This window comes from Anser cygnoides, chromosome 7, assembly GCF_040182565.1.
Source record: "Anser cygnoides isolate HZ-2024a breed goose chromosome 7, Taihu_goose_T2T_genome, whole genome shotgun sequence".
Lineage (NCBI taxonomy): Eukaryota > Metazoa > Chordata > Aves > Anseriformes > Anatidae > Anser > Anser cygnoides.
In genome coordinates this window covers 30,748,260-30,771,897 of record NC_089879.1, presented here as the reverse complement: position 1 = coordinate 30,771,897, position 23,638 = coordinate 30,748,260, and the positions used below count along the sequence as shown (strand labels likewise).

The 23,638-nt window shown below is 37.0% G+C and overlaps 1 protein-coding gene across 15 annotated transcripts in view; it reads right to left on the bottom strand.

Annotated features, from left to right (window-relative positions):
- The window catches only part of LDB3 (LIM domain binding 3), a 121,760-nt gene that overhangs the window by 54,300 nt on the left and 43,822 nt on the right, over positions 1-23,638 (bottom strand). For all 15 annotated transcript variants that reach the window (XM_067000701.1, XM_067000698.1, XM_067000699.1 and 12 more), the window contains 3 exons: positions 17,098-17,173; positions 4,228-4,250; positions 415-618 (listed from right to left, as the gene is read on the bottom strand). In XM_067000701.1, coding sequence (XP_066856802.1) covers positions 415-618; positions 4,228-4,250; positions 17,098-17,173 — 303 coding nt within the window. The remainder of the gene's footprint in view (positions 1-414; positions 619-4,227; positions 4,251-17,097; positions 17,174-23,638) is intronic.

Sequence of the window (23,638 nt, the reverse complement as noted above, 5' to 3'; positions counted from 1 at the left end):
TCTGAATAATAAAACAGTAGACAGTACTAAATAAATACGTCACATTCTTTATGTATCAATCAAAATCCCACCCCCTTCTTTTTTTGAACTATGCACATTAATACAGTGGTTATTACAAAGCACGGTCATGATAAATGTAAAGTCATCTAACTTCATATATGGTGCACTAAATATATTTTGGTGGGGTTTACCATTTCTAGGAAGAATACTAAAAATTGTTACATTTTCTAATTATCCACCCTTTTAACTTCAAAATAAATAAATGCTTTCAAGCACTATCTAGAATTGATTTCTATTTTTCACGGATAAGATACTCCAGAAAAAAGAGTCAAGGAAGAGCTGTTGTCATGCACATAGGGGTTATTAGGTGTATCATGCAGAGGAAGAACATTTCACACAAAGAAATAATCTTACCCAGCAAATTCTCCACCTTGGGCTTGTGCCTGGCCTGCAATTGCATCCATGATAGCATCTTGGGAATACATGCTGATCGGAGTGTTATACTGGGCATGAATTATAGTAGCCTTGCCGCCTAGGCCCTTCACCTCAATGGGTTTGTGTGTAGACAGGGCAGAGTCCTTCAGGACATTGGGGTTGAAACGCTCCGTGAACTCCGTACTGGGTTATGCAAGAGTGAGGTTCAAAAGGGAAGGGAAGGAAGAAAGGAGAAAGGTGTGATAGTTAAGTGGGAGAAAAAGCACCAAGAGAGGAGTGTGCATGCGTACTCACGGCATCTCACCACAAAAGCTTCTGTTCAGAGAATAAGAAACAACATAATAACAAGTAACAGCTCAAAGCTGGCTGCGCTCATGGATGGCGTTTTTGTGTTGGCTCACAAACGTGCTAACAGAAAAAAAGGTGAGAGTTGTCACTTTCAAAAAAAAATCCCTATTTGTATTATTTACAGATATTGAAATTATATTCTTACATGAATATATATGTGTAAGTGTATACACACATATATACATGCACACCTGTATGTATCCATACCCACGGATGCATGTAGGTACTTCAGAGAATTCCCAGTGAAGGGTCTTACAAAGTGCTAGGAAGTGCAATGGGGTGAACAGATGTCAGCTTCGCTATTATTTAGGTTACAGTGTTTTTTGTCTGCATGATTAATCATAGTGAAATTTAGTACTCAAAGCTTTTAATGTTCAAAGCTCTGTTTGCAGAATCTAAATTAATCTGCACAAAATCTGCAAATGGCCAAAGTGTTGCTGTAACATGATAAATGCTCAGTCTCAAATCAAAATACCTCACACTCCAATCAATGGGACAATTGCAGTTGGAGGGCGTAGCCATCTTTTTCCAGGGGCTTCATTTACAAGGAAGGGCATTTATTTGAGAAATTGAACCATGATCAAGATAACTGGAGTTCCCATAGCAATAGGAAGAGCCAGTTTAATGTCAGACTTCCACCAAATTGCACCTGGGTTCCTTGTACCACCTAACTGTATATTGTCACAGTCCTAGAGTGACGACTGAGGATTGTCTGGAGTTTTAATGAAACATCTAGAGCTCAGCTGTCAGTCACTGAAGTAACCACTCTTCTCTAACCTGTGGGAGATAAGATTAATATCCAGTGTGCTGTTCTTATCTTGCCAACAGCAGGAGGATGACAGCAGTATAGATTCTGGATGCTCACCAGAACTGAGCAAAACAGAGTCCATCCTTTGAGAAACACAGGTATGTCACAAAGGTTTCATTTTGAACTGAGCCAAAAGCTAGAAGTGGATATATTCCACCCCCTCCCGTCCCATCCCCCCCCCAAATCTTATTTTTAAGATTATTTATTTTTAAATTAGTCATATGTTTATAATTTATAAATTAATTTATATTTATATATTTATATAAACACACATTTATAGTTTATATTATATATTTTTATATATTTATATGTTAATATTACTATATTTTTAAGATTATTTATTTTTAAATCAAGTTTCATTTTCCGTTTAAAATCACTAGATCATAAGTTTATCAGCCAATATTAAGTCTTGCTGAATTTCTTCCTGTGACTGAACAATATCAGCTCTGGTAGTGGAACAAGAGTGTTCCTGTCTGTCACGGGTTAGCCACAGGGGGTGTTTGAGTGTTAAATCTGAACCATCAACTCTGCATGGAGGAAAATGGAAAATCAAGTAAAGCTGGCAGCCATCTGGCTTAGTTTTCCAGTGATTATGAAAGGTGACGTGCCACCCCCTGAATCCAGCCAGAGGACTCCGTTATGCTTTCAGCTTTTTTAGTGGTGGGATGCCCTGATTGAAGATGGGCTGTAGGAGAGATACGATTACACACGACTCAAAACTACTTGATAGAACATTAACAGCAACATGCTCAAGAAACAGAAACATAAATACACACATGCTGTATTACAGCCATAGCTTTTAATTACACACACCACTGTAAGGGAGGGAAACGGGAAGCTGCATTATGCTTGCAGTGCAAAGTGAAAATCATCTTTTTACAAAGACATTTTCACATTTAAAATGTCACTTCATTAGCTATTTTCAACTATGACAATACTATTATTATTAAAAAAATCATCTGTTGAAACGTGATGTGCAGAGATGTGCAAGCTGTTATACTCTTGACCTTCCAGCATGTACATGCCTTACTTTAACAATGGTCTTTTCTTTGTAATACCCTCATCAATCACCTGATCTTTAGGAACACAAAGGTCCTTGAAATCTGGAATTCAGTGTTCTCTTTTCCACACACTATTAGATGTATTGAAGAGATTCTAAACCCAAGATCTGAGAAGATTATGAATGAAAAGACAGAGGTTGAATTTGCCACTTCTAAAGAATAATGCTCAAAACAACTGGTTTCCACAATCAATTACATAAATAAAAGCTACTAACCTTAGAACAGCCTAAGCTTTCCTAACAACAATAGTCATAGTGATTTAGCCTTTGACTCATGGCATTTAAACAGTTTCAGTGATGCCTTCCAATCGTTTTAATCATATTACACATACCAAGGCAAAACTTTCACTGAAGTCAACAAGATTCCCATAAAAGCAATAGAAAAAGGTACAGATTTTCAGCTGCAGAGCTTTCGTTATAACCCTGGAAGTAAACAGAAGGCATGAATACTTGTAAGGGATGCTGTGCTCCAGGACAAATTGGCAGAAGTAAGATCCTACAGACAGCCGGAGCAAATGTGCAAAGTGAACGGGATTTTTCTGCTAAGCTGGAAAAGGACTATTGATGATACGGAAAAATGAATGCCAAAGAAAGTAAGATAGTAACACCCCTATAATGTGACTTCTGCTTTCCAATACAATTGTAACAATAATTATCAATGTAAATTGGCAAGAACTTCATTTGTCCAAAGGAGCTATATCATATGCAGGACATCGCTCTCACACCTCATAAAATCAACTGAGAATGCCAGACCAGTGTACATTATATGCATTAAATATTATTTCAACTTTATGTCTTCTACTGCTTCTAACTTCCTCTTTTCAGTTTAAATTTGACATTTAACCAAGACCATTATTTATTTTAAGCTGAATTTAGCCCAGTCTCTTCAGCAATTTCTTGACAACGCTCAGTTCAGAGACAGAAGCAGTAATTTAGAGAGAACCCTCTGCCCTTATCCTAGGAAACGAAAGATCAGAGCTGAGGACTCTGTGAACTTCCCTAAATAAAGCAGATCAATCACAACTTCAAATCAGTGGTGTCTTCTTATTTGGGGAACATTTTTACTCAGGTCAATTACTTTTTAGATCTTTTCAATATCAGTATCTAGTACAAACCTAAATGTGAATTTTAGTGGAGTGGGCCTTCAGAAATTAACTTAATACTTACGTAAAAATATACATCACTAATAACACATCAAAAAAGGCTTTGATCAGGCTCCCCAAATCCTGAAGGCATGAAGATTCTTTAAAAAGTTAGGAGGAATCCAATCCTGACTGTAGAAATGAAAAAATCTTGAAGTATTTATAAGAACTGAGCAAACACAGATGCTAACTCCATTTGCTGTATTAGAACATCACCACGAAATGCCAAACACATCATGTGCTTAGAACATAGCACCACTGGACAGCAGTGGCAGCGTACGACACTTGCTGTAACAACAAGATTATTTAAAAAAAAAACAATACTTGTAAGCAAAACACAGCAGGAACACAAGGGATCATGCTACCCCAGAAAGCAAATCTTCACACATAGAGCGTAACACGAATACTTGGCACTGTATAGAAGTGATACTAACTTGGAAGTGGTGTTGGTTATAACCTAAAAGAAGAGAAAGAGAACAAACAACATCAAAAACAACTAAACAGAAAATAACAATAGTTTTTAGAGTGCAAAGGGCAAAAGGTATTTACAGAAGCTTACTAAAGCTTTATTTTCGGACCATCTACAAATAAGAACAAAAAGCAAATGCATGTCTGAGAACCCCAACATGATTAAAAAAGGAAAAAATGCAGGGATTACAGTTTATCCACTAGGACTTAGCAAGGTACCATGGCATTTTGGCTGACCCTCGATTTTATTGCTGTGCATCTCTGAATGTGCTATTGTCAAAGTCTATGGTAGAAAAAAGAAAAAAAAAATATTGGCAGAGTATATCCTCATCTGACAATACCAAATGAGCTGCAGAAATTATCCTCTTCCCTCAGATACTAAATATTCAGGGGTGAAGTTTGTTCTCACACCATCCTCAGAATTGCTATTGCAAGATTGACTTTTTTGTCTTTTACTTGCTGGAAAATACCCAAAGAATGTTCTAAGTCTAAACCTAAAGAATATGCCTTTATATTTAACAACCTCTTGGCTTAAATTTAACAGCACCTACATTATGCCAACAGTGGTTTAAGCCAATTAATTTCTGCATAGTCATTCTTAATTTTCTGCACATGAAATGAAGAAAGATTCCATGCATTCTGGTTTTCTAATTTGGCTATCCAAATCCGAACGTTTTATTCCATGTGTTACGTACACAGTATGAAAAAAAATATGGTCATCCTATATTCTGCTTCACTCCATAAACAAGAAGAGACTCTGATTTGCATGGTCATTCCAAAGGAACACAATACCAGGCTCAAAACGTAGGCCTTATACAGGCCAAAGCTTGCAGCAATGAAGATAGCATGCTCAGACGGTAATATTATACTATATTATTGGCAAATAACTCTTTCTTTTGGATGGAAAAATAGCTTTAACAGGCTGCAATATTTTTCCCCTTAGTTTCTTCAAAACTTAGATAATCATTTTTTTGCTCTTATTCCTGGATGAAGAGTAATTTATCATAGGTTGAGCAAAATAAAAAGGAAGAGAGTCCAGCATCAGTTAATAAACATTTCTTCCTATTTAGCTGCACAGAATGCTGTTGACAGAATCGGGCACTAAACCTTCCAAATTGCTGCTGTAACATGGCTGGATCTGGAGTGGATCTGGGATTGATACAAAACACTGGACAGCAATATTAGAGTGACATTTAAACTGGATTTGTCTCTTTCTGCTTTTGTCTTGGGGAACCTTTGATATACTGCCTTTTTTTTTTTTTTTATACACACAGACCTTTTGCAATTGGCTCATCCTGCTGCATTTTTCATGAGCGAAAAATACTCTAATGAGACAAAGCTGCAGTAAAGGATTTGCACTTCTGCATTTCCATGGAAAAGCAATCACAGATCACCATCTATAATTACCGTTCTACAGCCTCTCAGATTCAGGAATATTCTTCTAACTTCATAAACCCTATGTTAAGCCAAATATATCAGTCTGTTACAGGAACCAGTAGAACTATATTAGGAACAAACTGCAGCCTGTAAGCACCTCAATGATCCTATATCCATTTTAGGTACCTACAGGACAGCTGGACACTCATTTACAATGAAACATGGTGTAACAGTATCATTTTCTGAAGTGGACTCTGATGGCTGCTTTAATCCTCTAATCCACGTCTCTGCCTTGCAGGTACAGTTACACTTCAAAGGCAGAACTGTGAGATCCTTAAGACAGGCCATAATGACAGGAACCACTTATTTGCATGTAAAAATATGTCTATAGATAAAAAATCATTACGTCCACACACTAGGAACAGCTCAACAGCCACATATCTCAGGAAAGATTTTTTTAGACATGAAGTCGTTACTAGTTTCCTTCAAAATGAGTAAAGCTTTCCTTCTCTTTATGTTCAGTGTGCAATGAAAAAAACCTCTCCAGTTCAGAGCCACACACTATTTTAGCTTAATTCTAAATACGGACACGTATGAAACACCCAACTTGTTGCTCACAGAGGTCACACAGTAAGAAGCCAGTAACCCAAGCCACCTGGCACGTACACGCGGGGCAGGTATTTACTGCCCTTGACCTACAACGTGAAAAATAACTTAGACTGGAATGAAAAAGAACCACATGTTAGAACCTATGACTCACTCTTCGTATTTATTAATGCTCCCCTTTCCAGAGCTTTCAGCACATAAAGTTCCGCACTTTTAACAAGCCACCTCTGTATTTTCCACCCTGGCCCGAGATGGTAAAATCTTTATGTAAGAGTGTATCAGAGAAACACATGCTTTGTTATTCTTCAAAGGTCAAGGAAATAGTGTCAAGATTAATTTTAGTTTACTGATAGGATTTTCCAAAGGGTTTAGCTAAGCCTCTGACAGCAATTCGCACAATTAAGCTTAAAAGATTTGGTGAAAACAACACCAAATTGAAATACAAAATACATGTTTAGATCTACCCCCAGACTTGAATTTTTTTGGAGATTTTACTATACTGGTAAGTGGATGTTCATGAATGCATAATAACTTCAAGTTTTGAAGCTCCATAATTTAATAATCTTTGTCTCATCCAAAACAACAGAGTCCAGAGCTGATTTTGCAGGTCTTACAGTGCTTTCCCTGTGTGCTCGCTCATATATGAGATCAAGAGTATCATGGATGATATGAAGTCCCAAGATAGTCGCGCATTCCATGTTACTATCTGCAGAGCAGTAAGAAAGATGCCTCTCACTTCATGGGCAACACTCCAGTGGGAGCAGAATGAAAGATTTAACGAACTCTTTTTTCTTTTTTTTTTTTTTTTTGCATGTAAACAGAGATTCAGAATGCTCTAAAGCTCAGAGGAATTACTTGAGAAGACACGTACTTAATAGCTCTTGGCTCTTCCATCTTTTCAGTTTGCTCCTGAGCTGCAGGATAAAGGCTGATTTAACAGAACATTTAGATAATTTTTCATATATTTTCTTATTTGTTCATTATTCATGTTTAAAATATAGACTATTTATCACTGCTATGGACATTACAGGCAGTTAGTCAGCAAATTGACTCAAATTTTGCTCAAACTCAGAAAAAAATCTCAGATGGTTGTTCCAAGGTAGAACCTTCCTTTGTTATTCAGTGTATTGCCACGGGTGGGCACTAACAGAGAACTTTAATTATATTTGGCTGTGAATGCACACATAAAAAGGAGACAAAGTGTGGAAAAGCAACAGAGTGAAGAAAGTGAAATGTTTCCTGCAGCTACACTTCTTTTCTACCCCAATAGTCACAGTCATTATATTACGTAGCCCTATTGCAACGCTCTCTGGCATCAAAAATGTGGTCCACATTGACTCCAGTGAGTGGTAAATGCAGCTGTGTTGTAATTTTAATAATAGAGAAATACTCAGAATGCTGAGCCATCCAAAATACAGTCCCTTCACACTCACCCTTGTGGATGTTGAGAAGGTATGTGAAGATAGTGGGAGAAAGACAGTGAGATATACTCCCAGGAAACTTTGTGTATTGAAATAAGACAAGAATTGGTTGTCCTGAAAAAAAATGTAAATGAGGAAAGGAGCATTTTGAGGTTTATTTTGCTGATCTTGCTTATTAATTTAAACTATTTTCCTTTAAACAAGAAAGGCCTTTCCTAATTATCCAGTATGAGAAAAGAGTATAGGATTTCTTCAGATAAGTTAATTAGGATTTGAAATGCTGACTGCTCAAGAGAGTTGTGATGAATTATCTAAACTGCATGAATCATCTAAAGCATGTGTATGTGATCTTTTATAGGAATTAAATATCCTTTGCAACAACTTAAAACCCTTAGTTTTACTCTTAGAAAAGAGCTTCTGTAATCAGATATAAAGTACTTGAAAATATGCATTCATTATCACACCTTGAATGGATTGTCTGATTTTTTTCCTCATGTAACCAAGTCCCTAGTGTTGAAATTACACTTCTTCCCATATTCATAATAAGAAACTTCTCTTCATTTTTAAACACAAATAAACAAATTTGAGATTTGTTTGCAAATTAATACATGAAGGCAGAAAAAGTTGGAAAACTTGTTTAATATTGCTCTTTCTCATGTACTGTAGCCCAAGTTGCTCACTTTACACACCTACCAATAAAACAGTCTGCAATACACTAACACACTGAAAACCTTGACAGCGTGGGATCAAAGGCAGCATCTGCAGATTTTACCTTCTTAACATACAAGTTAAGAACAAAGCTGTGAGATCAGATGTGAGACAGATGATGTTCAAACCAGAGGATTCAGCAAATTGCGATTTTGACTCATTTTGCATAGGAAAGCCAATATATTAAGGAATTATAGCAAGACACTGCAGTACACTAGGATGTCAGATGCTGGTCAAAGCAATTTCTCTTTTATAGCAGCTTCTATAACGGCTGGTATGGATACTAGACTCTACAAGACTGCATGCATTAGTTTAAAATAGAAAATGCCAAAACTCTGCGGTGATTACAGTTACTTCAGTCACAGTTCTTCCTCATGCTCTGGTGATTATTGCCAATCCATATTGCAATTCAGATACCAAAGACCAAGAGTTATTCTGCAACTGTACTGTGTATATATTGTGGGGGGTACTATGCAATTTAAAGATTGTTCCAGACCTTAATCACGATTACAAGACAAACGTTCAATAGGGTAGGTACTAGTACATTCATTTTTCAGCAGAATCACACTTGAATATTATTATGAAATTATTTAAATATTAAATATTTTACCATGTTACCTACCCTCTAGGAAGTCCACCTTCTGAAGCCCTTCGTCTGAGACTTAATTTATGCATCTCAGCCATTTCCCTTAGAGTCTCTGCTGAGTAAAGGCCAATAGGGTTGTTATACTGCCTTGCAGGGCTCAGCTGGTGTACAGGACTATTGCCATCAGCCAAGGCAGGGCTTAGTTTTGAACCTAGATTACTCTTTGCAGGTGAAATGTCAGGAGTCACAGACTGAGAGGACATGGAAGATCTAACTGTGGTAGTCTTTAAGTAGGAAGAGCTATTTGAAAAGCTGATCTCTTGCTTGTTGAGGTAGCCTGAAAATGTTCCATTGGTTGCTAAAACACTACCCATAGGCCCAGTCGACGTGTTAGTTAGAGGACTGAAGGTTGTTCTGTTGTCATTGATTTCCCAAGCAGGTTCCTGTAGTAGCAAACATGCAGGCCAAGAAGAGAAAAAAAAGAAAAGAGCAATCATAGAACACATGCAAAAAATAACACATCTGCAATTATTGCTTTTTAAACATATCAATAAACTTGCAATAAATAGATTAAGGGCCAAAGCATTCAACCTTTCAGGAAAGATTTTAAATGAAGAATCTCACTGTTTCAAAATAAAGGAAGCAAAACATACTCAGGCATTTTTATTGCTTTTTAGTTCAAATCAACAAACAAAAGCTTATCATTAAAAAAGCATTTACTACTAGTCAACCTCACAGCAATAACTGCATATGAAGACAACACCGTCCATTAAGTTCTAGGATAATTAAGAAATCTTAGAAGATGTCTTGAGGTCAGAATTATTTGAAATAATATACAGACACAAGAGTCAATCTCGTTATTATAAAAATACAACTATTCTATTTTTCATAAGTACACTTGAAGTTATTGAAGCCCACACGTTGCATTGCTTTCACAGGCTTTCATTCATGCTAATTAGGCCATGCAGCATGGTTAGCAAATAGACCAACTGGACTCAAGAACAAGTATCTGCTCAATGGACAGGAATAGTCTATTCTGATCATTTCTGCATAATTCCCACTTGAAGGAATGTGTGCATGAGTATATAAATTAAGGTTGTATGATCCTACAGCTATGTCCCAGATAGTATTTCTAACTAGGGCAGCAGGATGTATTGTTTTAGTCAAAGTCACAGCTCTCCTGACAACAGCTATACCCATAGAAGTATGGTGCTGTGCTGTGCTGGTGCTCAAATTCGAATCATACTAACAAGAATTCATCCTGGAAAAAGGCAGTACCATGCTTCATTTTCATAAATGATTTGCTATTGATGGAACTCAGTGAAACTAAAGTAAAACGTACTATCAGAAAAGAGAAATACTGCTTTTCTCACAACACAATATAGGAAACAGCAATTGTCAAAAAACAAACAAACAAAAAAACAACCAAAAGCTGAATGGCAATTAATAAATACAGCTCATTCTCTCAGTTTTGAGGAAGTTACATGTAAAAATTCTGTGCTCATGTTGGCTAAAACATCCTATCCCTGATTCTGCCCTTTAGTTCAAGCTTATTCTGGAGTAGCACTATCGAAGTCACTGGGACTGGAGAGCACTTAGCACTTCACAGGAAGCACTGAGTACCCTTTGGGTTAAATCACCTCTTTTCCTTCCGTCTACTGGCAGTGTAGTGACTGCAGTTCTGTACTTTTTAGAAGGTTGCCTACCTGCAGTATCGACAATTTTATCAACGAAGATACAAACTTCTCTTTCAGGTGGGCGTTTTCTGCCTTTCCTCTCAGTTCCCTTATTCATATTTTTAAAAAACTAAAATAAATTACAGTCATTAGTTATGGTTGGATATGGAAAAAAAACTTTTTTTTTTTAAACTATTCTGCTTGTCAGCCTTTGTCCTGATAATACCTATCTCTGTGGTTTCCTTTTTTTTTTTTTATTTGAGCAAAGCTGTTTCCATACGTGCACTATATTAATCTTTAAACATGTCTGTTCAGCAGTTCAGGCTCTCTACATGCAATGTCTTTGAAAATATTTTGGCAATTGTTTTTTGGGAGGTTGCTTCACACAATGTGAAGGAACAATTAGCATAATCAATTATGAAACTGCCTAATCTAGGGTACGATGCAAAAATTTTCCATGTTTAAATAAGAAAAAAAAAATTCAATCTACAGCTGAAGTACCCAACAAAATATTTGAGTGCCTGGCAATTTATAGATTTCTCTAGAGCCCATAATATTGATTTTTAGTTTATCTCAGAAACTTAACGTCCTGGCTCCAGCCTGATTTGGGCTACATGTGTCTTGCTAAAGAAGGAAGATCACTTTCCCCTCTCCCTCTGAACCTAGGACACACTGCAGCTGTAGCTGGTACCCAGATACCTGCCTGCTCCCAGTAACGCTGCCAGCAGGCTGCAGTCCAGCCTGGGGGGACAGGAACAAGGAGGGGACACTGCTCTGCAGAAGGGATGGAGCTCACAACCTGCTCCCAGTGAAAGCCAGAACACCAGCAGGTGATTTTCTGTTTCTGCTACTATTGGTTACCATTAACATCATTTACTGATTTTCATTTTAAGGTTCACTAGAAAGATAAATATTTTATATTCTCCTCGTGGATTTTTCTATATTACATATTTAAGTTCAGGGGTTTAAGGAGTTCAGAGGAAAAAAATCAAGATAATATGACTTATCTAATTATAATTCATTGCAAAAAGCAAACAAACAAAAACCCAACAAAATTAAAGGTCTGGAGGATAAAATTAATCATAGCATTAATACATTTAAGACATTTTGATTCAAACATGTAAGTCAGATAAAATGAACTGGGAACATTTTTTCGTGGCAATAAACAGGAAGAGATTTTAGCTGGCAATAACAGCTGCCCGAGGCTGTTGAAATAAATAATCACAGAAGTGTTTTTCAGACTATTCTTTTTTTAAATAAATAAATAAAATTGAACTACGTACTTCAGCCATTACACCCTGATGTTGAAAAGATCAACCAACCAACCTTAAGCGGCCTACTGCAAGTTTCCAAGTATCGATAAATAAGCAGAAAGCACAGATTCTCTCTAAAAATGTTTTTAAAAAGGGGCACATGCACAAGGACGTGTTCATAAATTAAATCACCACTTGTGCAAATTAATTTTACTTGCTAGCAAAGGGGAAAAAATAAACATTAAAAACAAAACAAAACAATATGGAGGCAAGGAAGAAGAAACAGGATATAACAGAGCTATATTAGTTTGTAACCTTGAAAACTCTTTTATCTGAATTTACTTTGGGTTTCCTTTCTAAACCATGTAATAAAGGGACATGCAAAGAGTTCTAATTATACAGTATCAGTGTTAACTACTAATGAGAGAAAAGACATATATTTCCTCAATCAAAATGCATTTTTGTAATTTTGTGTTACTGGACATTAACAATAAGCAAAGGGAAAATTATAGGTCAGCCGTAAGAAATGACAGTTGATGATTTTGCCAAGCTTTATGACATGAACGAGCTTCGGTTTTACTCCTCAAACAATTTCCAGCTGGAATACTAGCACACTAGTAGCCCAATGGTAGAACTCCTAGGAACCCAGCAGTGCCAGGTTAGCAGCATCCTCCATTTTGCATTAATACTCATGGTAGTTTCAATGTAGGTGTTTTCCCTTTATCTGGGGAGAAAGGAGTGGAACAGACAGCTGCCGTTTAATTTCTGCAGAAGAATTACTGCCCAATAATCAGCTCATTTAGCTCTTTCCTGTGGTGAGTTACAAAGTATCTCTCATTCAGCTTATTCCTGGGATGATATTTTAGAACAAACTTTTTTATTTTTTCCCTTTCAGTTCAGTTGCAAAAACAGATCAATGCAGCAAAAGGATTTCTGAAACATGAAGGTCACATTTCTAATACTGAGCAGCAGCGTAGCCACTGGCACGACATCTCATGAAACTCAGCAATAGTAACAAGCACTCTCTTGCTGCCCAGCTTTCTCATCCCATTCTGTCTCATAGTCTCTGTGGCTGGAAAAGCAAGCTAACATTTCCACTTGTGCCAGTCTGATGCTACTCTTCAGCCGACCAGAAGAGGAGGCTCTGACATTGAGCAATGGGCTTCTTCCCTGAAGCAGGATGCTGTGATCTTGCAGCAAACCCTTACACTACGTGGGGAAAACTGGGTTTTGATTTCCCAGTGTAATGTCAGTGACTAAGCTTGAACTGACAAATGTAGAGGAGTCTCAAACTTTTGGGAATACAAGGAAGCTATGAATCAGCTCAATTTCCATACTGCAATATTTTATTCTTTTCCTTATAAATATTTGATTTATAAGAAAGGTAAATGCTCCTTCTTACACATGGGAAAAATGAGAAACAAATTTACATAGGAAGATACTTTACCATTTTTTTGGGTCTTCATTTGACAGACCAAGTTCTATTTGTCTGTTCCTATGACCATACAGCCTTTCATAAACTACTCCACCTTTTTGCACTTCTGGGAGAGCAATTTTAAAACTCTTTGGCGACAGTAATGAACTTGACCTCCCAGCATGCCCAAGAAGAAGCTAAGCGTTACCTTAAGCTTTTTACAGAAAAGAAAATGGAGGCACAATGGCATTAAGTGACTCTGCTCAAAGACACCCAACAGTTTTTGGCTCAGCCTGTTCTTCCATACTATGCTTTGCTAAAGTCAATCATCTCTTCATCTATTTTCTCTTAGCCACACAGGTTTCCAATTTTGTCATGAAACAAGTCCTAAGCATTATGAGATCCTTAACGGGACTCTGGAGTAAGTGTGTTTGGTAGTGTAGTTATATTATCAAAATTAAAGAGGCTGTCTTAATACTTTTACACAAAGAGGCAAGTGTTAAAGATACGTGTTTAGCCTTCAAGCTTCAGCTCAAACATGTTGAACTGCACTGAGGTGAATCCTCACCTGTATTACGTCCCCCTGAACAGCTGCAAGAACTCACTGACTGTTGATGACTTAGTCTCAAGTCTGTGGATTCGTGCTTATTCTTGCTATTTGAATGCTTTCAGCCTTAGTTATGCCCTCCTCCCAGCTATGCCTCATCTGTGCAAAATATCTGACCTCAACTCATCCGAAATCAAAATTGTTGCACGTTTGGTTTTAGAGAAGGAAATGGTGAAAATGCAAATCAGACAAACTCTTATTTCTAATAATAGTTCTACAGCACAGCTGATGCCATACTTAGGGTTGCAGAACCTGTGTCATCCATAACATGGATCAGGTCAAGAAAGTAAGGAGAAAATGTATGTTACTTGGGGAACATAGACAAATTTCTATCATGCTGAAGAACTCAGGATTTTCTTAAACCTTCCTCACATCTTTTTAAAAGAAGAAATACATGCTTGAAAATTAGTGGAAGCTAGAGTCAGATCAGCAATAATGTGCAAAAGAATTCATGTCTTATACTAAGACACTGAACTTGCAGATGCAGATTCTTCAGCTAACATTGCCATGCCTTAACCTTGACCCAGAGAGAGGCAAGAAAAACTTCCCTTGATGTTCAAGGACAGCACTACCATGAACATTTTGTAAGGCAGTTTTTTTGCTATTTTGGAAACGCAACTGAACTCACTTCATGTGAACCATCAGTCTAAACGCTGTCAGGCAGTGATGTGGAGGAGACAGCTTCTTGCCTATGTGTCAAAGAATTCTTCATTTCTACAGTGATAACCACTGATAGAAATAATAAAGGGACAAGCAAGGAACCTTGATTTTCCAGTATATTTATATATATTTAACATACCTTATTTCAACATCCCCATACAGCTCTTTGCATGACTGAAGACTTTTTATTCTGGATTTTGAGACCTCTTTTCCAATGGTTCATTCCCTTCCAAACCACCCTCAGAGAAGTCTTCCACTTTCTGCACTCAGCATTACCTTGATTACTTTCTAACAGTTAAAATTACTGTTGTCTACCTCGGTTTTTCTATTACTCAGAACATGCCTTAGCCCAAGAAGACATAAAGCTGGCTTTCACAATTCCTGTTTTTATATCTGGTCAGGAGTTTCTGTACTCCAAAACATAAATGTCACTCCTCCTGGCCTGCTACTGGTGCCCCACTCCAGCACTCCACTGCTGCCTGTTCCCCTAGGCCAAGGACCTTACCTAAAAAAAATGTCTGAATACTGTTAGAAAACCTGTTCCTCACCATACCTTCAGTTAGATGCCCCCTTCTGCCACAGACAGGTCCTTGTAAATCTTTTTTCCAGCTGCAACTACTGCCTGTAGCCCATTCAGAACAGGCTACCTTCAACATCCCCTATAAACCATTCCTAAGCACCGACACAGAATGCTCAAGTGTAAGACAACACACTTTTGAAAAAGGACCAAGTCCTTTGATTCTCATATCACTCTGAAGGATTAAAATAGAAGATGTGAAGTGACCTTTTACTTTATATCTTTTGTGTCAAAGGTATTTTTAGGACTTTTAAAAAACTACAGTGTGTAAGTTAACTGTTCTATAGGGTAGTTAGTTACAGGAGAAAATAGCTTTGTGTGGTAAACAGCTTTGAATGTCTATGGCAGTAATTTTAAAATTAACACCTGCCAGGGAAGAAGCGCACCTAATATACAGCCAATAAAAATCTGATGCATCTTTATACAGGCTTTTATGTACCTGTGGTGGATGGAAGTAGTCAAATCTGTCATACCTGCACAGGTGTGATTGAGGGTCTCAAATGATAGTTGTCAGTCTTGTGTTGGTGAATAACTCTGAAGAGAGATGTGTACTTGCTGCCTTGAATACTAACAGCATTCTGTGTAGTTCTTAAGGAAAATAAGTACTCTCTCCCTCTTCCTGCACTTATTACTTTGCTGGTGCAGTGGAACACCAGTACAACTAAAAGAACGGTCCTTTTTCTTTTAGGAATTTATGTTTGGTGACTTACAATAACTTTCTCCCAGAGTGTATTTACAAAATCACGACATAAGCAGAAACAACTCTGAGGAAGATAAATTATTGATTTCTTTTTCCCTTGCCAAAAAGTTTACAAGATCCAGAGTGAAATAACATTATTTCTGTCTCAACTAATAAATAGCCATTCACGTTCATTTCAAACTTGGCAAAATACAATTGAATCAAATTATTCTCCCCACGTTCATTCTCTGCTAGTTTGAATGTGTCTGCAGCAGTTAACATGGATGATGTTTACCTTCTGAGCTCTGAATTTGGAAAGCATGGCATTTATTAAAAAAAATCCTTAAAAATTACCTACAGAAATCAGAACTGCTAAAAACTGAAGATCACCTAGTTCCCCATGTATTTTAATTTTAAGCGCTTCTTAGTTATGTTACAAGGTTGGGATGAAACTGCCACTTACAGAATGGGTAAAATTACAGCAACGGGGATTTTACCTCCTCTCCATTTATCTAATTAGGTGTATCAGCAACACAAACATCCTCCCCAGTGCTTTAGCCTAAGGATGTACACCATCTTTCAGGCACCCTTACTTCTCAGTGCCTCCAAAATATAGATGATGAGTTGCCAGGTACAGTCAATGAATGATGTTTGTTCTAATATGAAAAATTTAAATTATGGAAGATAACCAACTTTGACAACAGAAACCAAGCCATCCATTTCCTCTGCCACTTGCTGTTATTCACTAAATTGACTCACCTTCTCTTTTATTTCAATGCTTATTTAATAATACAAGAATGCAATATGCAAGTCTTCAAATGCCCTAATATGTCCCCTTTCCAAACCACTGCCTTTTCAGTTGCAGTCAGGATTTAGTTACACTGAGGCACAGTCTAATGGGCTTTTCCTGAAGAATAAACAAAAATAAATGTATATTTTGAGAACTTTTGGTAGATTCTAATAGTCTAGATGAAAGCAAAATCAAGAAGACAACAGATTCCAGCTGCTTGATTAGACCAAATTGTGTCAGAGGATAGCAAGATGCTTTGGTTCTGCTAATCAGAAAATAGCAAAGTACAAATTCACAAGTACACTGCATTATAGGCAGTTTTTCTACCTGTGCATTCATTCCATGTTTACTTATCTGGGAGGGGCAAAATCTATTTTCTGTAGTAGGTTTACCTTTACCCATTTTTTTTTACCTTTACCCATTCACCTTTACTATGGTAGATAAAAATGTTAACTTTGGATGAGTAAAAATGTGTTACATACCTTCTGGTGGGGAATTACAGCTCTGGGAGAGTCAATTTTGGGTGCTGTGGTTGAAACTGGCACTGGACGTTTAGATCTGGGGATCAAAAAAAAATATTAATCACTACTCCTAATTTTTGGATAAAATTTTACATTTCATGCAAAAATGTTCCTTCATCTGGAGTGAAAGCTAGGCAAAGCTTAGATTTTTTCTAGTGATCACACTGCTTTTCCTACATTCTCATTTGCAAAAGTCTTGGATGTGAGAAATAAAGTTTGATATATTTTCTCTGAATGATGAAAAGCAAGCAGTTACAGAAGCAGCCTCTGACTTGGAAGATCATCCATTTTCCTCTACCTTGTGACAAACTGAATTTTTATAGATGCCAATCAGCCACAACAAGAGATAAATTCAGGTTTGGGCAATGCTCTGGAAAATGGGACGTAGAAGAGTCTTAAAATGCAAAAACTAAACTTTGATTCTGAGGCATCTCAAGATCAAGTCCTCAAGAGATTATTATTTAATACCTTAAACTATGTAGCAATTAGCATACTTCAAACTCCTGTGCAGGGAGAAACATGAGCTTCATATAAGAGAATACATAGTTTCAGCAGGAGTAGATCACTAGCTAGTTAATTGCACTCCAAATGCCCACCTTTCACCTGTGTATGATAAATATATGTACATGATAATTTAAAAAAACAGAGATAATCCTTATTAAAATGATTGCAAAACACACTATTCGCCCTTTCATTGAAACATAACAAAGAAAGCCAATAAAGCACAGTGACAAATGTTAACCAAAGTACTTTAGGATGCTCAGGTAAGCGAAGACCTATTTGTGGAGCTTTTGTGAGAACCTGTGCAGCACTGAATAACCCTCTGAAATCCTCCCAGAAAACATGGGCTCACAAGAGAAAATGAAATGAAAAACGTACAAATAATCAAAGGAATTGGAATTACACAACTACTACCCTATTGCCAACCAACAGATCAGTATGCCTGGAATTCTTATCGATAAAGTTACATTTCAAAATTAGGATAGAGGAACAAAAATGAAATTAATATACTTAAAAGCACACAAAACTGTTACTCAGGCAGAAGTGATTAAGACAATTGGAACTGTTCACTTTAGAGAGGAAATGAGTAAGGGAAGACATTACAGGGCCGTAGAAAATAATGAATGATAGAAAAAGGGGAATAAAGCTGTGCTCCTGGACAGTAAGTGAAATTGAAAAGACAACACATGTACAATTGATAAAGGCAAACATTGTTTCCTAGAGTACTTGATTAACCTGAGGTGAAACTCATTGTTACAAGACAACATTGAGACAATGAGAATAGTCGGATGTCAGAATGGGTTAGACAGATAAACTTAACAAAAACTGCAGAAGATGCTTTAGGTTCAGTAAAAATTAGTAGCCATCCAGATTCTCAGTTTTTATGGCATAACTTAGATCGACAGTGGGAGACATTCCATGCTAGCTTCATTCCTTCCTTACAGAGGGCTATATTGCACTTTCCTCTGAAATACCTAACAGTGGCACCTATCAGAGAAAGAAAACTGAGCTAGATAAAAGCTGGGCTTATCCATTGTGGCAATTCCTGCATTAATACCTAGCTTCATGTTGAGCTGTGTATATGGCTTTAGTTGACATACATAAAATACCCGTGTAAGCAGAAACAAACCAACCAACGCTAGGAAAAATGAGATGATAATCCATAAAGAAATTGGAAATATTTTATAGAAGAGATGGAAATTACGCTAGTTTTGACAGTTAAAGTCAAAGACAATATCCTAATTTGAAAATGAACAATCTGAGGAGACAATGAAAACTGGTATTTTGGTAAACAATAGGCAATTAACCTATGAATTTCACTGGCATACTGTATTCCTGAAACAAGAGGCTAGAAAAGGCACTAATGCTGATATTCACAGTATTCACAGTTGGAACTATATCATAGTATACTTCCTAAAAAATTAATTATATGAGAAATATATACCTTCAAGTTCCAAGAACAAAAGCTAACCACTAGCTGCCTAGAACAAACTTTCCTCAGGCGCGTTACTAACTAGTTTTCCTTCAGGAGTGACACTCCACCCTTCCTCCAACCATTTTAGCTTAAAAAGAGAAAAAATAAATCATATTTATGTGACATGCACACTTACCATGAAAGATAGCCAAATCAGAGAATGGAAAAAATATATATATATATATATCAGCTGCGGCCCAGAACAAAGAGTTGCTGAAAACTGACAGCAACAATTTATGGATAGGCAAAGATTTAGGGGGAGATTCTGATCCTTCTTCCATTGCTGACATTTCTCAGTAAACCCAGGTATTTCTGTGAAGTTGTTGACGGGGACCTGGGCATAATCAGAACCAGAGCCAGGCAGAGTAGACACTAAGTGTCCTTTTTGCTTTGTCCAGTGATTATGATTTTTCAGTGCTAAAGTTGCTCAGCAATTTAAAAAAATTTTGTCACTTAGAGCGATATAGCAAACATATACTGCATGTTTGATGCCAAACTGTAAAATATTTGTATTGCAGCAAAGGGATTTATTTACCAAACTACTCCATCACTTCCGTTATTTATTGTCTATTTTTCTCAGTCATTACCTGACCACAGAAGATGTTAAAAAGTTGGGTATCTTTCAAATATTACTGATAATGTACCTCTGTCATTCACAGTGCTATCCGCCTAGGATTTACATTTCACACTGACTTGGAGATTTCAAGATTTTACTTGAAATCAAGGAGGTTCCTACATCTCTTTGCCCTGGATGTTTGTAGCTGTGATATTTAAAAACAGAATGATGAGGCTTGCTGGATTTAAGCACAGGTTTTCACCACAGAAAAGGGCAGAAGAGGTGAAATCAATTTGCAGAATGAGAAACGTATGAACTCATAAAGTGATTGTTTACGTAAGAGCTATTATTCCTGAGACAAACATCTGCAAATTCAGGACATTTTTTTCTTCCCCCTTTTGCTAGATTAATCTAATCCTGCAGCAACACTTCTAACTTACATTTTTGCTTTCCAGGTCATGAAGGTGCTGCTGTACAAAAGCAAACCTAGGTTTACATTTTAATCCACTGATTGCAAAATTATTTTATTCCAAACACTCAGGGAATGTACTTGCTTAGTAGGGCTGTGAGGAGGATGAAAGTCCAAATTTCACAAATGGTTGTGATAGTTACAGATCTGATGTTGAAATATTCAATAAAGAGAGTTTTTTCCAGTCAAAGCAATCAATCTGACTTCAACTTTCATGCATTCTGTTCTATATTTTCAAAGTTAAAAATGGAAATAAAAAGCTCATTTCAATATAAAACCCCTCAGCCTTAAAAGATGAACAAATGAATCATTCTGGCATTTTTGGAATTCCTTCTCCCACAGTACTGGTCCTCTTCCTTAACGAAGTTCAAAAGCAAGATGGATCTAGTTTTGCAAAGCAGTTCCATTTTGATGTAACTGCTGATAAGACTGTCAAAATTTCTACTTGTTCCCACCTACGCAAATATATCTTTAATTGAAGAGCACTTGACTTCAATCCTGATATTTTTGCACTTGCAGCAAAGGTTCATTAGGAGTCAACTGCATTGGGAAGAGCTGCCTGCCTAAGAAGGGCTGCAAGAGAGTTCTGTAACGCAGGAACACTTTAACCCTTCCTCAGGGGAGCACAGCACCATACTTGCAGAGAGGTGACATGATCTAAGAGATAGTAGCTCTTTTTCATTTGCATATGACTTCTTTTATATTTTACAACTTTACCAGTCAGCGTCTCATCTTCACTTTTTGAATTCTCAGGACAGCTAAAATCAACATTTCTTTTCTTACAGTAAGCTCTTGCTTTAATTTCGTTGCATGTGAGCACTCGCTCTTTGAGCATCTTAACAATTGTATCACGATGTCTCAGGCACTGAAAAATGGAAAAAAGATCAAGTCCACAGAAAGGTAATAAAACAGATTAAATTAGGGTTAGAAATACTTAGAAAACATTTTACCTACTTTACTTTTAATTAAATTGAGTAATTATGGAGTGGGTCAGCACACAGTGGGATGCAGAATATAGTTTACGGAGTTGGGGTTCTGATATATATTTGTTTTAATGCAATAATATTTATATTAATTAAAATTTGTAAAGAAAAAGTAAAAAGGCCAGACTAAATCTTCTTCATGGTCATCAATTTGACATGTCCATCTTCAGCCAAACAGTGAGTTACATTGCCAAACACAGAAGCTTCTTATTGTTTCTAAGCCTTGCAAAGAGAATATCGTGTCTTGTTTTTAAGTTCTCTAAGCGTTGCTTGGGACATCAGTAAAACAGCCTCAGAAACTTCAAAGAGAATCACAAAAAAAAAAACCAAAAAAAAAACCTGAGCATTTCACAATACTTCAAATATCACTGTGATCACTGTGGAGCTAGGACAAGGCATAGTTTTCCCTTATCAGGATATCATCTGTGCCTGCAATAAAATTGATAAATACTTCCATCAGCAGTTTTGCTCTCTCTATTTCAATGGTGAACACAAATATTAGTATTTGGATGGATGACTGATTTGTTAATTACTTTCCCTGCACTGCGCTGCACTTGGATGGATTGTAGGACTGGCAATTATGCTTTCCACGTCTAATGCTCATACCCATAGCAATATATGGAAAAAAAATAAAAAAAGCCTTATTCATAAATGTGACCAACCTGAAGGGAAGCAGCTATCCAAATGTCTGTGAAAGAGAATTTGTTTGCAAGTATGTAACACCTGACTCCCACAGAAGGGATCCGAGCAAAGGCTAGATGTGCATGTTGTGGGAAAGGGAGGGAGAGAGAGAGAAAACTTGGAGAGTTTTGTGGAAGGAAGGAATGGAAGAGAACAGGAGAAGAAGTATGTATGAAGCTGTGATTTTAGAAAAGGAATATGCATCTAAAAATGTTGGAGAAGCAATCAAATTCTATCCCCTTCTTTTCCTTTGACTCCTCCTGTCACACTGCATAGTGCTTGCTCCATCTTTTTTACCCTCCCCGTCCTTCCTGCTAGACAAAATCTCTTCACTCCAACTCCTGCACAATCTGCCCTCAAGCCTGTTCCCTCTGAGTAGAGTGCCTGGCTACTAATGCCTCCATCGCCTCTCAGTTGACTTGACATCAGCCCTCAGATTCCTCCACCCCAGCAGCAACTGTGGGCAGAATTTAGATTGCCAAGCTACAGAGAAGGGTTTTACAGAATCAAAACTGAGAGACTGAAATAGAATCAAAATAATCAGAGAGTTCAGAGCTTAATCGTCTATAACCTCACTTGAAATCCTTGAGTTCAGCATAGTTTTTATTATTCATGATTACACGGTTGTATTTATTATTTCTAATTACTGCCAGATGCTAAAAAATCTAATTAAGGTAAACAAGCAAATATAAAGTAATTTGTTAGTAGAAGAGAAGGACAAGGCATTTGGGTTATGGAAAGATCTAATAATGTAGAACAGAGAGTTATAAAAAGCAGGAGAGGTGCTATCTTTATTCAGTGCTTGTATATAGCCTATCACAACCTGGTCTAGAGATGTGAATCACTCTCCCCAGTAAACATAATAGATAAGAATTCTGAAGACTCGGACATCAAAAATATTTCCCTAAGTTCTTTAGCTGAAAAGTATCTGATGTGAAACATAGCCATTTGCCCTGCCACGCAGATAGTGTACCTCTCATTTTCAGACTACACCATTCAAGTACCATCAGACTCCAGGGCAGTCCTGCAACTCTTGGCTTCTCAATGACTTTCTAAAGGGTGAAAGTCATTTAGCTAAAGATTACAGAGCAGCTCTTGGGGTTGCTGTAGAGCATCACCCTGAAGAACCAGCAACAAAATCAGGGAATCACAGCCAAGCCTCAAAGGTATGATGATGAATCTATCTCCCTTAAAAAAAAAAAAAAAAAAATTTCACAGAAGAATAATAACAAGCTTAATAACAACTGCCTTCTGTAGCCACACAGGAGTTCAGGTGTTGTCTAAATCCAAATAGGCTTCTCATGTTGTACAGATGAAGTCTATTTTTTCCCCTTGCATCTCGACTTTTTCTAAAAGCGAAAGCCAAACTCTGGATACTTTGAGCATCCTGACCACAAATAACTTTGGGTTATTTTAATTAATTTAAATTTATTTCCTGAAGCCGTTACTGACGCACATTTACTTGGCTGGTTTTCCTGTAATTCCTCTTACTTGGAACGTGGACATTACAATGTGCCACATGGCTTTTAGAGCATTTCTAATTGACATATACAGCATATATGGAAAGAAAAATTAGAGAACTGGGATAATTAGATCTTAACTACAGTTCAACTCATTTATATATTCACTCTTTCTGTTTCCAAGCTAAAATACGTCAATAAGCTTTCCATAAATAACTTTTTTCACTACCTTTTCTGATTGTTTAGAGGACACGAACTGCTGTGGTGTACATGAAGCCAAACACCCCTTGGCACTGTCCCACCACAATAACATTCAGTAACTACTGTCTGGGCAAAGCTTTAGAGCTTGTGAAAGACAGGAAAACCTTCAACTGTTGC